Source organism: Lichenostomus cassidix, chromosome 4 (assembly GCF_008360975.1).
Source record: "Lichenostomus cassidix isolate B80296 chromosome 4, HeHo_3.0, whole genome shotgun sequence".
NCBI classification, from domain to species: Eukaryota; Metazoa; Chordata; class Aves; order Passeriformes; family Meliphagidae; genus Lichenostomus; species Lichenostomus cassidix.
Genome location: NC_139484.1, coordinates 35328925 through 35343232, shown reverse-complemented (window position 1 = coordinate 35343232; position 14308 = coordinate 35328925). Strand labels below are relative to the sequence as shown.

The following is a 14308-nucleotide window of genomic DNA, read 5'->3' as shown; positions in this document are numbered from 1 at the left end:
GCCAACGACCCCCTCGCGCTCGACCTAGCCCGGGAGTTGCCTCGTCGCTAACGTCAGAGCGGCACACAGCCAATCCCGGCCGGTCTGTGCGCCAGGGGGCGGAGCTCCGGGCAGTTTGAACCGGCGTGGCAGCCAATCGGCTGCGGCGGGGGGCGGGTCCGCGGGCGCCGCGGGTCGGGTTGCTGTGGCGGGCAGTGCCGCGGAAAACAAGAGGCGGTAAGTGCGCGGCCGAGCACCATTCGGCAGCAGCACCTGAGGGAGCAGAGCCCCGCGCCGCCCGCTCCGCTCAGCCAGGCAAGGCCCGCGCCCCGCGGAGCGTGAGCGCGCCGGGAGGGACGGAGGGAGGGAGGGAGGGAGGGAAGGAGGGGATGCCGGCGGCGGTCCTGGGCGCAGAGGCGGCTAGGGGCTCCCGCGGCGGGCGGGCGGGTGGCGCGCCTGGGGCTGAGGGGAGGATTCCTGGCGGGCGGGTGGGGCCGGGAGGGCGGCGGCGGCTCCGGCCCCGGCGGGGAGGGCTGAGGCGCGGGGCGGCGGGCCGGGCGGGCTGCCCGCCGCAGCCGCCGCGGGGGGCGGGGAGAGGCGGCCGGCGGCGGAAGGTGCCGCGGCCCCGGCGGGGGGGCGCGGGCAGAGGGGCTGCGGCGGGGCGGGGCCGGGCGCGCCGGGGCGGGAAGCGCCGGCGGGCGAGAGGCGGGAACGGCCTGAGGCGAGGCCCCGCCTCACGCCGCCTCCACACCCACCTCCTCCCGCAGGGACCCGCCGCCGACCTCGCCATGGGCAAAGGCGACCCCAATAAGCCGCGGGGCAAGATGTCCTCGTACGCCTACTTCGTGCAGACTTGCCGCGAGGAGCACAAGAAGAAGCACCCGGACTCGTCCGTCAACTTCGCCGAGTTCTCGCGGAAGTGCTCGGAGCGGTGGAAGGTGAGCGGGGCCGAGCTGTGCTGAGCCCCTGCCGGGCCAGCCCCCGCCCCTGCTGCGGGCTGCTGGGAAAAGATCCCTGGTAGCAGCTGCTGCTTAGGCGTTAGTGGGTCAGTAGCTGCTTTAGCTCATCCAGACTCTTCTTCCCCCTTCGTGTGTCCACAGACAATGTCAAGCAAGGAAAAAGGAAAGTTTGAAGAAATGGCTAAAGGAGACAAAGCTCGTTATGACAGGGAGATGAAAAACTATGTTCCTCCCAAAGGCGAGAAGAAGGGAAAGAAAAAGGACCCAAACGCTCCTAAAAGACCACCGTGAGTGTTTCTGTGATTCCCTCCCCCTACGTAGAAAAAAAGTATTAGTTCCAATAGTTGAACACTTAAATCACTGTCTCTCAATGTAGATCTGCGTTCTTCCTCTTCTGTTCTGAACACCGTCCAAAAATCAAAAATGAACATCCTGGCTTGTCTATTGGAGATACAGCAAAGAAATTAGGTGAAATGTGGTCTGAACAGTCGGCCAAAGATAAACAGCCATATGAACAGAAGGCTGCAAAACTAAAGGAGAAATATGAAAAGGTACAGTAAAAGCAATAAAACAGTAGTTAAAAGTTGTAGAGCTCACTGTAAATGTGTCTTGCACCCAAACCATATGGGGCTTAATGCTTCCGTCAGTCTCTGTCAGGCTTTGGAACACATGGAAAAGGTGTGGTGGGGCAGGTATCTATAACCCTTACAGTGAACCTAGTTGTGTGTTTTGCATGTCTAGAGATTTTACCAGTAAGATGTCTTAGTACCAGAAAACAGGTCACCTGCTTGCTACAATAAATATAGTTAGACTCCAAAGCACTGTGGTCATAAATTTCTTAAAACTGACTGCATTGCATGTTCTTTTGCCTAAAGATTTAAGCATGAAAGTCGCAATGTGGAAATTCTGCTTTTTTGCACACACTGTATTTGATCTGCACAGTACAGTAGTACCGAAATACCAAAGCAGTACAAATTTGTCTTCAGTGTTCTGTGGCTAGCAACTTAACAGCATTTTTCTTGCAGGATATTGCAGCATATCGTGCCAAGAGCAAGAGTGATGCAGGTAAAAAGGGCCCAGGTAGGCCTGCAGGATCTAAGAAGAAAGCAGAACCAGAGGAGGAGGAGGAGGAAGAGGAAGAAGAGGAGGAAGAAGAGGAAGAAGATGAGGATGAAGAATAAATGGATGTCCTGCTGTAAAGATTTATGCTCAAAATCCAATATTTTGCTAAGAATGTGAACTCAAGTGCAGCTCATTGTTAGCTTCAGTATAAAAATCTGTACAGAATTGTGTATAGGTAATGTGGTTCTTTGTAGGAAGACTTCAATTTATAATGTAAGCAGTAGCCAAGGGCTGCTACAGTTCGGTTTGGAAAAAAAGTTGTTGAATGTTTCTGCTATTCCTGCATATTTAATGGTTTATTGAAATTCAGTGACTGATAGCCAGGAGTTTGTTTTTAGCTAAGTAAAGTAAAGGAGGTAGCTTAATAGCTGATCTCATATTTTGTAGTATTTTGTTGCATTGTATTACTTTTTTAACAGTTTTGTAATAAAATGTTGTACATTATTACTTTTGTATTCATGATGTTTCTGTGAGGCTGGGCACCCCCAGAATGCTGGAAGTGTGGGAAAGTGCACTGCAGTGTTCTTGAGCTCTTGCTGTTACTGCAAAACTGGCACATCCCTTGGGTGTTGACTCCTGGAGTTTTGCAGGTGCTTAAACAACTGATTTCCTCTCCCGCATCCACTACCATTAGTTGCAACTGATGCTTTCCTTGCACTAACATTTGCCTGTGTTACTTTGCGGGTGAAAAATCTCTTTAAGTAGTGAAGTTCTTGGTAATTACTCCTGGATTATTTTCTTTCCCCAGACTGCTGAAGCACAGGTCTTTGTTTTGGTGTAGTAGCTGAGAACGAGTGAATTTTTAGAACTTTCTCCTCTGGAGCTCAGGGTCCCTGGCCTTTTCTGTTGTCGGTAACCGGACTGGAAAGTTGGCTATAAGACAGATATGGTTAGAGGCATGTCTTGCCAGATGTAGCCTACTCCTTTTCTCTCCCCTTGGCCCCAGTATTAGTGGCTTCTCATAAAATACACAGCTTGCAGAACAGCATGAAAAATGTTGGAATGTTATCTCCACACATGCCAGTAGATTCCTACAGAAAGGAGAGAAGGCATTTGTAAAGAACAAGTGCTCCTGCTACGTTCCTGTTCGTGGTTGTAACAGTATCACCAGTTACACTATTTCTTGGCTTTCACTTTTTATTTTACTTTAGTGTATACAAAAGCTTAAATCTAGGTACCTAATGCTATTTGCAACTGGGGAATTTGAGATCCTATAGCTAAACTAAATAGCTTAAGTTTTATTTGTTGAGATAAATACCAGGAAATAACTTATACAAGCCCTTGAAAGCCCAGCCCTGAAACATGTAATGTCTAAAAAATTAAGTAATATAAAGGGCAGGCTTCCAAGACTTTTGTTTTAAATGTCTCCCTATTGTCCACTAGCTTATGAAATAAATTTGTGTCCCATTATTGTACCATGTGTAAGATAAAAAGTGTTTTCAGCACTGCACTATGGTAAATGTCACTGGGTAGGTCAACGATAATGGCCCTTTCTGAAACAAGAGGCTTGAGAAAAACACTATATTTTTGTAAGTATGGCAATTAAGTAACTGTAAAGGCAATTCAAACATTTTTATACTGGAGTGGGTATTAATCTTTGAGAGCCTTAGAAACCCAGAGTTGCTTTTTCCTCCCCACCCTGCTCCTGAAATACTTAAGTAGCATCAGAAGGATTAGCTGCTGTTTTACAAGTTGGAACTGCCAGAGATAGCTTGGCACAGGTGGGCTCAATGGCTCCATTATTCAGGCTCAAATTTTGGGAAGCCACAGGCATAAACTGGAAGTGAGAGGCAGTGGTTCTTTGCACAGGACATCCAGTGCTCAAGAGCATTTTTTTGCTGTAGAATTTACAGCACATGTATCCTTAACTCAAAAAAGTTTTTCATCTAGAAGCAATTCCCTGTTGTAGTGTGTATCCAAGATTATGCTGGTCTTGTCACCATATCCTGTTAAAATTTCCCTGTAGAAATGCACCATCACCTCCTCTCAATTCTCCCACTGTCTCCCTGTGCAGAACAACGATGCTTCAAAAAGTCTTTCTGATTAGATTTAAATAATCTGCAATAGAGGAGTAATGTCAGAGTAAATTAACTAATTTGAAATTGGAATTGGAACTTCTGTTTGTTTGGGGTTTTTTTTTGTTTAATTGAAACAAAATATAACCCTTCAGGTGTATTAGAAGTTGCACAGGTTGCAGAATTTTAAATACTATATCAGAATAAGAACAGATCTTGAGATAATTCAGCGTAAGGGAGCTCTTTAATGTTTTCCTCTGTGAACTAAAACAGTTTTTGGATTCTATTTCATTTAAGCACTAATTGGCTCATTTATCTTCAGCCCAACTGCTGCACAAATCAGTGCAGAACTGCCAAATCTTGGCACTTTCTTGTTGCATGTCCTGACAGTGCTCTGTGAAACGCTGCCTGTGGGTTACTTTTGTTTATGATTTCATTTACAAATATATCCCAACTGCTGGAGAGATCTTTATAACAAAAAACAGGCTACTGCACTACCCTGTAGCCTGCCCCACATCATGCCACAGGTCACTTTGTGTGCACACCAAAAGCTCTGCATCAGGCTGATCTGTCAACTGAGAATGATGTCATGAATAAAGATAATTAGCATTTTTTCAAAAAACAGTATTTTGTCTTCTTCATAAGAAGGATTTGGAATATCAAGGCAAATGGAAAAGAACACATGAAAATTACTGCTTTCAAATTAAGCTTTAGAAAGCTTAAATTAATAAATAATGAAATTAAATAATAAAAGCTTAAATGATGTGTCAGGTCAAAGAGTTCACATGTAATGCCCATCTGTGAGCACTTGCTGGAAAGGACTAATAAGTAATCAAAGTGTAATGGGAATGTTACTAAAAGATAAGGTCATAGAAAAAAAGAAAAAAAAACTAAATTAATTTTTCACATCAGTGTTCAATATGGACAAACTTATGAAATTACTCACTGGAAACTTTTCACTGGAGGTGAACTGGGAGGTCAGTCTAAACCCAAAGCTAAAAGGGATGTCCCAAATGGTTGCAGGCACTGGGGAGAATGCTCTCATTGCACAAGAGATCCAGCATAAAGACATCCCCCACAGTAAAGCAGACCAAAAGACCACCAAAAATAAGTCTCAAGTAGATAAAGAGCAAGAATGAGAGAATAACAAATGTAGGAAAGCAGTTTTTAAAAAATTCAAGTTATTTCTTAACCAGTGGGCCAGAGAATACCCGCACATCAACGGGCCAGACACAGCAGTATGTGGCAAAAAGAAAAAGAGTGTCAGGGCAACTTGACAGTCTAACAACAACTTTCAAATGTATGAACTTCAACCAGCAACCAAGCCCCATGCAGCCTCTCGCTCCCCCACATAGTGGGATGGGGGAGAGAATTGGAAGAGCAAATGTAAGAAAACTCATGCCTTGAGAGAGAAGCAGTTTAATAATTGAAATAAAAATAATAATAAATGAATAAATTATAATGAAAAGGAAAGTAATAAAAAGATAAATAAATTAAGTGATGCAAATGAAAAACAACCAAACCATGCCCAGCCAGCTCCCAAAGAGTGTCCCTTAGCCAGATTTCCCCCTGGTTATATGCAGACCCATACAGTATGGAATATCCCTTTGGTCAGTGGTGGGAGTCATCTGTCCCAGCTGTGTCCCCTTCCAGCTTCTTGTGCACCCCTGGCCTCCTCACTGGCAGGGCAGCAAGAGAAGCTGAAAAGTCCTCGACTAGGTGTGAACACAGCTCAGTGACAGCTAAACCATCAGTGTGTTATCAACATTATCCTCATCCTAAATCCAATACACAGCACTGTACCTGCTACTAGGAAGAAAATGAACTCATCTAAAGCCTGGGCATCCTCAGAACCAAGAGGGCTGCCAAACTGTCCTAGGGACAATGGATGTTCAAGATACAGTAGCAATGCCTAGAAGAAAACTTCTTTTTTAACCTTGTAGAGGAGCTTCATGCAGTTTTCCCAACAAAATTTTTTAATGGAAGAGGCATGGTGAAACATCTGTCTCAAATCCAAGTGTAAAAGGTCCTGAAACAAAATGACAGGACAGATGGTATTCATCCAAGAGTTCTAAGGAAACTCAAGTGATGAAATGGCTGAACTTTGAACCATACTTTATATTTTTTTCACTTAAAACTGTCTTAAGTGCTAGAGGAATGGAAGGTCACAAATATGACACTAATTTTTAGAAAATATTCTGTGGAGATGCAGAGAGTTTCAGACCAGTAGTGTCCATATGGCAGGTTGGTAGGAGCCACAGTGCAGCTGAGAGTTGCTGCACAAATGGTTAAATAGAACTTGTGATTTCACAAGAGGAAATCCTGTTCCATAGAGCTGTAAATATTCAAAGAATTCTGTGAACATTCAGGTAAAGGAGGTCAGGTACTTTTGGTCCACTTGAGCTTTTCTGATGTACTTCTCATAAAAGAAATAAGTCACCATTGAAGATCTTGCATGAATAACAAGAGCCAACAGTGAAAATCTGCAAAGCCAGCCTGCAACCTGAAGTGACGGGATAGTAAAACCAGCAGGTGAAATATGGTGTTAGTACAAACTGTATTACATGTTAATATGTGCTCCACTATCACATGTGAAGGGGAAAAAGCAGGCCTAATGTTCAAGCCATGGGTAATATGGGCTAATACTACAGTAGTCTGGAGGAGATACTGGAGCTGTAACAGATAATTCTGTGAAGGCATAATGAATGTTTGCTAGAAAAATAAATAGCATGTTAGTCATTATAAGGTAAAACAGTTACTAACAAAATACATGTTTAGTATTGCCTCATCATCTTTTTCTGCTTGTTTTCTCATTTTGGCTTGTATTTCTTTACACATCTTGAAATATCTAAGTGTTTTGCCAGCAAGCTCTGTATTTCCAAAAATTGCTGGGCCTCTTGTATGAGCTGCATCACAAACCATCTGCTTTTCCATGATCCTACTTGAATCAAGTGTCAAGAATCACATAACAGAGCCCAGATGTCGGGCTCACTGCTGCCTTCTCCAATGCGCACAGCCCTTCAGGGATACATTAAGTCTCCTAATTGTGGAATATCATAAGATTCAGATCTGCCTGTTAAAAAAGATGACTCCCTACACAAATTCAAATTACTTAATTGTCACAGGCCAGAACCAATTACTGACTGAACCTGTACATTGCTCTGATTATCCTGACATCCTGAAATCAACTATCCCCCTTAGCCTTGGTGTTGGAGAGGCTCATGGTGTTCCAGGACAAGGTATCCTTGCAGCATCTTTTCACTCTTCCCTGCACTCTTTGACCACACTGATCCTTCTGACCTCTGAGTGAGACAGGCTGCTGTGCTACCTGGACTTTTGATCTGATCTTGCATGTGTTTTATGTTTTAATGTTACATTCAGTTCTTATCCTAACTCAAATTATTTACCAGCTTGTCCATGAGAGACAAAGGTTCCTGGTATTTCTGGAGCATGGACACCATTTTTCTCACGATGGTTTGGAAGGTAATGGGATAACATAACAGGGAAAAAAACCAAACTACCAAAACAGGAGTGTTTCTTATCTCCAGCTGGAAATGGCCCATTCAATATTACTTTATCCTCAATAGATTTAATATCAATAGTAACCAGACCTCACTCTGCTATAGGGTTACAAAGCATTTTCCTCAGCAACACCCCACACCATCTTACCTTCTCTCGCAGATGGCAGGACAGACACCTTTCCTTTCCATTGCCAGGTTGATTAGCTCTATCTCTAGAGGTTCCTTGGCATCTTCAGGACAGGTAAGACTTCAGTGCATTCCTTAGTGCAATTGAAAGAGCAGCATGACTAGAAGCCCTTCCAGAGCTTTTTCTCCTGGTCAGTTTTTCCCAAATCTCAGCTTCTTATGAACTCAGAGGAATCTTCCAGAAGGCTTCTACTTTCATCCAGTTCTACTTTTTTTCAGAGTTTCTGCTGTGTCAGAAATAAAACCATGAAAACTGCATTTGTATCTTCCTGTTGGGCAATCGTGATGGCCTTGAGGGCTCTGGCAAGGTGCTGCAGCCATCCTGCAGGCTCAGGCGGGCAAGGCTTCCATCACCAGGCTCGGCTCGGGGTCTCCTGCACAGAATGACACAGTGGGACAAAATCCCTGGCTGTACAAAAGCACAGCTTGCAGAGGAGTGTTGTCACCCACAGCCCTCAGAAATGCCAGTACCACTCTCCATGGCTCTGGCCCAGCTGTTTCCCACAAGTGCTAATGCTGTATCCCTGGCAGGTCTAACTCAGGTAACTCAGGGAACATGCAGCCCCCACACAGATGATCCAGGAGACAAGCACCTACTGCTGCGCAATGTCTGGGCTTCCTGAAAGATACTAGCCTACATTATTTTCCTGGGGAAATCCTCCCACAAATTCAAGGGGAAAGGCTGTATTTTGATTCCTATTTCCACTTTAGTGCCTTCAGGTGATTCAGAAAGCCCATTCCGAGCCAGGCTGCTTCATCTGAAGGCTGTACTTTAACAACTGTCTGGGCATGCTGCCTTCTTAGCTGACACACAGTGCCACCAGCAGCCCTTTCCAGGGAAGTAAAATATCATCTCCATTCATTTTCATTTTCCCTTGGATGTTCAGCCAGAAGGCTGCTATTGCCATCACGCTCATCTCAGGCACTAATTTTTTGTTGGGTTTCTTTTGTTTTTCTGAGTTAGTGCTATGCTGCTTCTCCTACCTTTGTTTCATTTTTTTATTTATTTTTTTTTGTGCAGGAGAGATTACTCTTGCACAAGAAACACCCTGGAGTTGTTCGAACTGTTAGATCACTGGAAGCAATTCTGCTTTCACACTGAACAATCACATCTACAGAGCTGATGGACACACCCAGCCCTCAGCCCTGCTTTGCACTCCCACTTCAGAGAGGACACTGTTCTTGTCCCTAAAACAATCGAGTTTCTTCTCTGTATATTAGTAGGAAAAAGTAAGGGTCTAACATGCAAACATACCTTTTCATCTTGGTGTTTGAGCAGCTGTAACTCCTCCATACAGACTTTGATGCTTGTCACCTTCATTGCTCTGTTGACTGAAGGAATGTGCATTTTTCATCAGTCACTCCAGACCCATCAGACCATCAGCCACCACGGACCATATGCCACTACTTTGCTGGGGACTCTCCATCCACACTGTTCAGAAAAGCCACACACAGCAGTGCAATGTGGTGAAAATCCTAAGAGTTGAGCAGACAGCATAGTTTTAATTTTACTGGGCTCCATGTTACATGGTAATGGAGAACGCTTCATTAGTTCCTCCATATAAAGGCTGGGTTGGATTTTTAAAAACAAAGGTTACTAACTATTACCTGGGTTACTGAGATGTATAATTCACACAAACAGCTCTTCCTGCTTTACTGGGCTCCATAGCAGTTCCCACAGCCGAGGGCGCTTTGAGAGAGGCAGCTCACACCAATGCACACTCTTGAGGCAGCAGCAAGGGAGGCTCCCAGTGACAGGAGGGCCAAAGAGGTTTCAGAATTCAGGGGTCACTTACAGTATATGTTTTGTGTTTTACTCAAAGCCCAAGGGAGCCAAAATCACCTACATCTTTTGATAGCCTATCACTTTTTCTAACTAGATTCATTCCTCTTAGAGTCCTTTTACACAGTGCCAGCCAAGCTACACAATTTACTATTCCAACACTGCAGGAGTTCAGAGTAGCCTTGCAGGGCTGAAAATCAACAGCCAGAGGACCAAATGCTGGCAACCACTTCTGATGTTCCCTGAAAGTACATATTACCCTGGAAGATAACCACTGACACTTCTCAAGTATTATTCTCATAAAAACAAGCAGGATAAGATTTCAGAACACAGCAAGACCTAGTATTCTCATGCCTTTCATAGCAATGAGAACAATCAGAAACAGAAACACTGCCAATTTGTTTTCCCTTGTGTTATTTCTTTTCACCTATTACAATTGATGGATCTAAGCTCACCAGCAGAGAACAAACAATAAATGCTTTTACAGAAACAAAGTCTGTGTTCAATGGTGTAGGTAATTTTTTCTTCATGTTCTTAAGCTCTCCTTATTACTTTGCCTCCAGAGATTCTTGAAAAATCTGATGTTTTTTAAATTGAAATTGTGTTTTATATACAGCAAAATTTACCAAAGCACCTTTTGTGTTTTACAGGCAGTGGTATGTTTTGCTGTTTCTTGTGAGAAGGCTCACAGATCAGAGTTAAGCATAAAATTTTTACATCTCTGGCACGGTGTAATATATATCAGATTGCTTGATCTAGTTTTAGAGCAGTAAGTTGATCATTTTTGGCTTTAGGGACTGCAGTTTGGAGGCAAATGGTATGGAAGAAGCAGACAGTAGTAAAGGAGATTGACTGGCATTAGGGAAAGAGAATGCATTGATTCTAGGATGCCATCAGTGGGGACAATGTCTTTGGTACTGCCCTAAGTGTGCTGTAAGCTCTCCTGGCACCAGGATCTCTGGTAAGAAAGAAAGATGTCCCCTCCTTCCTATTGCTCCCTGTTTCCACACATAGAAGGGTGTTGCCTACATGAATTTTCTGGGTTATAACTCCAGGGTTTTGTCAAAAGAGCCTTTTGAAATCTGAATATGCAAAAGTGCACTGACAGATATGGCTGGGAAGCAAGAATCCCATTTGTAAAGAAAACCCTGCAGATTTCAGCATTTAGGTTTGCTCTTAGAACTTGTGTCTTTCATGCCCCGATTTAATTACATACTCCTTTGCTAAGGAACCTTCTAAGGAAAAAAAAAGGTTGATTGAAACATGTTTCTTAGTGGAAACATAAATGAACTAGATAAAATACAGTAAAAACATTACAAACTGGTCCTGACCTTTGGTTGTACTCTCAAGTTCATTTTCTAGGACCATATTTAATCTACCTAATTATATCAGGGCAGGTGATACAAAAATACAAATATGTCCATGTGGCAGTTCTCAGTGGGAATTTAATTTTTCATTTCATCAGAAAAAACCTGAGTCCTCACAGATGCAAGAAAAGGTACTTAGATAAAACTTAAAATAAACTTCTTTTAATATTTGTAAGTTTGTAACATTGAAGTAGTCTAGATTTTGATATATGGGGTTTCTATAAAGATAATAATCCATTTTTACTCTGTAAAAGTATAGTAAACCGAAAAAATTCAAATATTTTATTTACTTCACCTAAAAAACAAGCAACCCATGAGTAAGATATACATAGGTTTCCCGGATTTATCCCTAATAAATTTTTTAAAGATTTATACAATTTCTACAGAAACATACAGTGTATCAAAATCTGCATAAATCAAATTTATAAAATATGTAGAAATGCATAGTGATATTATCATCAACTTACAAAGCAAGAATATGGGAATTATTTTTTTCCAAGCCGGCTATAGTAGGAAAAGGTCATTACAGCAACAGCTTCTTATGATCTCATGTTTTGTAAGGTTTCAGTCTCACATACAGATTCATATTCACATACAGCATCAGCTTTCAATGAATTGCACATAATACCCATTAAAATGCACACCCGCACAATTTATGTGCCACCATTCTTTCTCTTATGCATAGTTGTATGATTAAATTAATCTACCCAACACACAAATGAGTCAGTTTTCACACACACAAGGAACAAGTACCGGCACAAAACCTTATCTTCTTTTTTTTTTTTTTCCCAGTTTCTCCCTCCTTTATTTTCTATTTTTCATAGCTCTGAAAGGATAGACGAGAAGTTTAAAGAAACTAGGAAAAACCCCAAACTAATAGATCAGTGCAGACAGCCCTATAAAGATCAAACTCTGTCACCAAATATGATACATAACCCTTGTTAACATCAATGGAAGCTGCATGCAATGCTATTCTAGACTTCAGGGAAGTATTTAGTCATACGTAATTATGTGACGTGTTATAGGGATAACAGTTATGAAATCAGTACACTGATGTCAACATTTAAGTCACAAATCTGGACAAAGGAAGTGAGAATAAGTCATTTCCCCTCCACCTCTCTATTCATTCAGAGTAAGTATTTATACTCCTAAGGGAGTATAACTCCTTAACAAATCCTTTCCAGAACATTTTTAGAAACAACTTCTTCACATTCTACTCTGTACACTATAGCACCAAGCAGTTGTTTTTTTGTGTTTGTAATCCCTCTGGAGAAGTTGCAAATGACAGAAGTAAGAAGAAAATTAGTATGAACAAGTGTGGTTTCAGGATTTCCATTTCTCTTTTTGAATCTAAATCTGGCATCCAAACTGGCTGACAGTTGTCCTTGTGACAAATTATGCAGATGTGTTAAGAAGCTGGATGCTTCTTCCTAATTAAAAGGTTTAGTCCACATCTAAGTGATTTCCATTTAAAATAGCAATATAAATTATTTGATTATTTCTAATTTTTTTTACATAATTGTGCAGCTTTTTTGTTTGTTATTGATTATTTTAATTATTTTCATGTAAGGCATGGCTTAAACAAGCAAATTAGTGCTTATAAATTCTTAACTGGATTTGTGAGGGTGCTCACCTCCATCAAATTGTACCACATTAGCACTAAACTTGACAGTCTTCCTTCCACCATACCAAGCATTCAGTCGAAGTAGAGCAGCCAAACTGGCAATAGAAATTTGTCTTGGTTAACACAGGAATGACATAGGGTGGTACGGCTGGTCCCTACCCTGGTGACAGCTCAGAACAATCCACTGTATAATTTCCAACAAACGCTTTTCTTGTGAAAGAGAGAAATGAAAGAGGCACTAAATATGTTGAAATTCATCTTCCAAAAAAGCAGCATGACTGTGAGAGAAGGCCACCCTGGCTAATAACCTGTGGCAGTGCTTAGTAAGATGTAAAATTAAATAAAAATATACAACAGGTTGATAATCACCAAGTTCTATGAAAATCTGGTTACTCCAACCTTTTCAAGTGTGTGTAAAAAAACTGCCTTCAGACCCCTGAGTGTAATCCCAAAGAAGACGACAACGCTTTTAACTATGTTCCTATGAACCATAGCTAACAGCACATTAATTTACCAACATCTTGAAACAAAAAGATGTAAACATCTACAGAGTTTAAGGTAAAGCAGTTTTGTAAACATTAACTGCGGATGATAATGTTATTGTAATAATCACAGTTCCTCTATGTCCTTCATCCAAGCCAGGAGGCTCACAGCTGTACAAAGTTAATAACTGCAGCAGTTTTCAGGCTATTTTCAGTCCTGTACAAATGAATGCGTCAGTAGGTAGGTTTTGTCTGTCTACACACTAAGGATGTTGTTCATTTCCCATTTTTGTGTTGCTTTACTGGAGTCACACTCTGAAATGAAAACTTGATGGAGGACTTCGGAGCGATCCAAGCACTTCCCTGATGGAATGTGAGTAAATCTGTGCAGATTCTGCAAGACAAAACCACCAGGAAAATGTGTTGGGTTTTTGTATTTGGCTTATTTTTGTTTGTTTGGCATTTTTTTGGTAACATTTCCTTTACCTCTGCAATATAGAGATTTACAAACCAGGTTTCAGTGTCCCAGAACAGATCAATTCTATACTCATCTTACTATTTATTACACCTTGCATTTTGCAGCCTTCATATGAAATCTTTGGTTCTTGTAGGTCCACTTGAGATGCCTTCCATTTCTCTCAGGCAACGATGCTAAGAAAATGAGCAAAACTGTTTGTTTATGGGCACTGAGCTCTGCTACTACTCAGTGCTCATGCAGCACACGTTACACTCACCAAACTGGCACACTGTTCTTTAGAGACAACCAACTGACCAACCAGATAAAATCAGCCTTGATTTACACAAGGCCACAGCATTTTTCAGTAGTTCATAAGTGTTTCATTCCTTACACCTTCATCATCAGAAGAAACAGTCATACCCTCTGTACTGCACAGCAGTGTGCCCCATTCCTAGCATTTAGTTACACACTCTTGGTGGTCCTTTCATTCTCACCCTCCCTTTTTTTTCCTTCTAGAAGCCAGTCAATGTTTTGTTCTACAGCCCAGACTGTGCCTACTGGGCTTCCTTATAACTTGTGGTAATAAGCAAACAATTACACAACTGGTACTAGTGTAGAGGAAATGGATCTTGCATAAATGAAATTCTTAGAGAGAAGCCAAGTAACGTGCTGGGACACACTAGAATGGCTGGAGAGTTAAAAACTGCTATGTATTATTCCAATATTAAAGCTGAAGTTGGCACTTATGTCACTGCTTATTGATTTTTACATTTCAGGTTTAAAGAAATTTCTCTGTCTATCCAGCACAAGGAA

General features: G+C 42.0%; 2 protein-coding genes across 4 annotated transcripts in view; one reads left to right on the top strand and one right to left on the bottom strand.

The window, feature by feature from the left end:
• The first annotated feature begins 71 nt into the window (after nucleotides 1-71).
• HMGB2 (high mobility group box 2) lies at nucleotides 72-2504 on the top strand. Of its 2 annotated transcripts, none has more exons than XM_085058686.1 (5): nucleotides 72-216; nucleotides 747-917; nucleotides 1080-1225; nucleotides 1315-1489; nucleotides 1964-2504. In XM_085058686.1, the coding sequence occupies exons 2-5, from the start codon at nucleotides 768-770 to the stop codon at nucleotides 2117-2119; spliced, it is 627 nt and encodes a 208-aa protein (XP_084914812.1). In that variant the 5' UTR covers nucleotides 72-216; nucleotides 747-767; the 3' UTR covers nucleotides 2120-2504. The 2 variants fall into 2 exon arrangements, with proteins under 2 accessions (XP_084914812.1, XP_084914811.1); XM_085058685.1 differs by having other exon boundaries at nucleotides 136-294.
• Nucleotides 2505-11186: 8682 nt separating this feature from the next.
• GALNT7 (polypeptide N-acetylgalactosaminyltransferase 7) overlaps nucleotides 11187-14308 on the bottom strand; it is a 71941-nt gene continuing 68819 nt past the window's right edge. For both annotated transcript variants that reach the window (XM_085058682.1, XM_085058683.1), the window contains exon 12: nucleotides 11187-13432. In XM_085058682.1, coding sequence (XP_084914808.1) covers nucleotides 13295-13432 — 138 coding nt within the window. In that variant the 3' untranslated portion in view covers nucleotides 11187-13294. The remainder of the gene's footprint in view (nucleotides 13433-14308) is intronic.

Coding starts and splice junctions, on each gene's coding strand:
- HMGB2 (XM_085058686.1), top strand. CDS start 768: ATGGGCAAAGGCGACCCCAATAAGCCGCGGGGCAAGATGTCCTCGTAC. Junction 1,226..1,314: donor AACGCTCCTAAAAGACCACC/GTGAGTGTTTCT, acceptor CTCTCAATGTAG/ATCTGCGTTCTTCCTCTTCT. Junction 1,490..1,963: donor TAAAGGAGAAATATGAAAAG/GTACAGTAAAAG, acceptor TTTTTCTTGCAG/GATATTGCAGCATATCGTGC.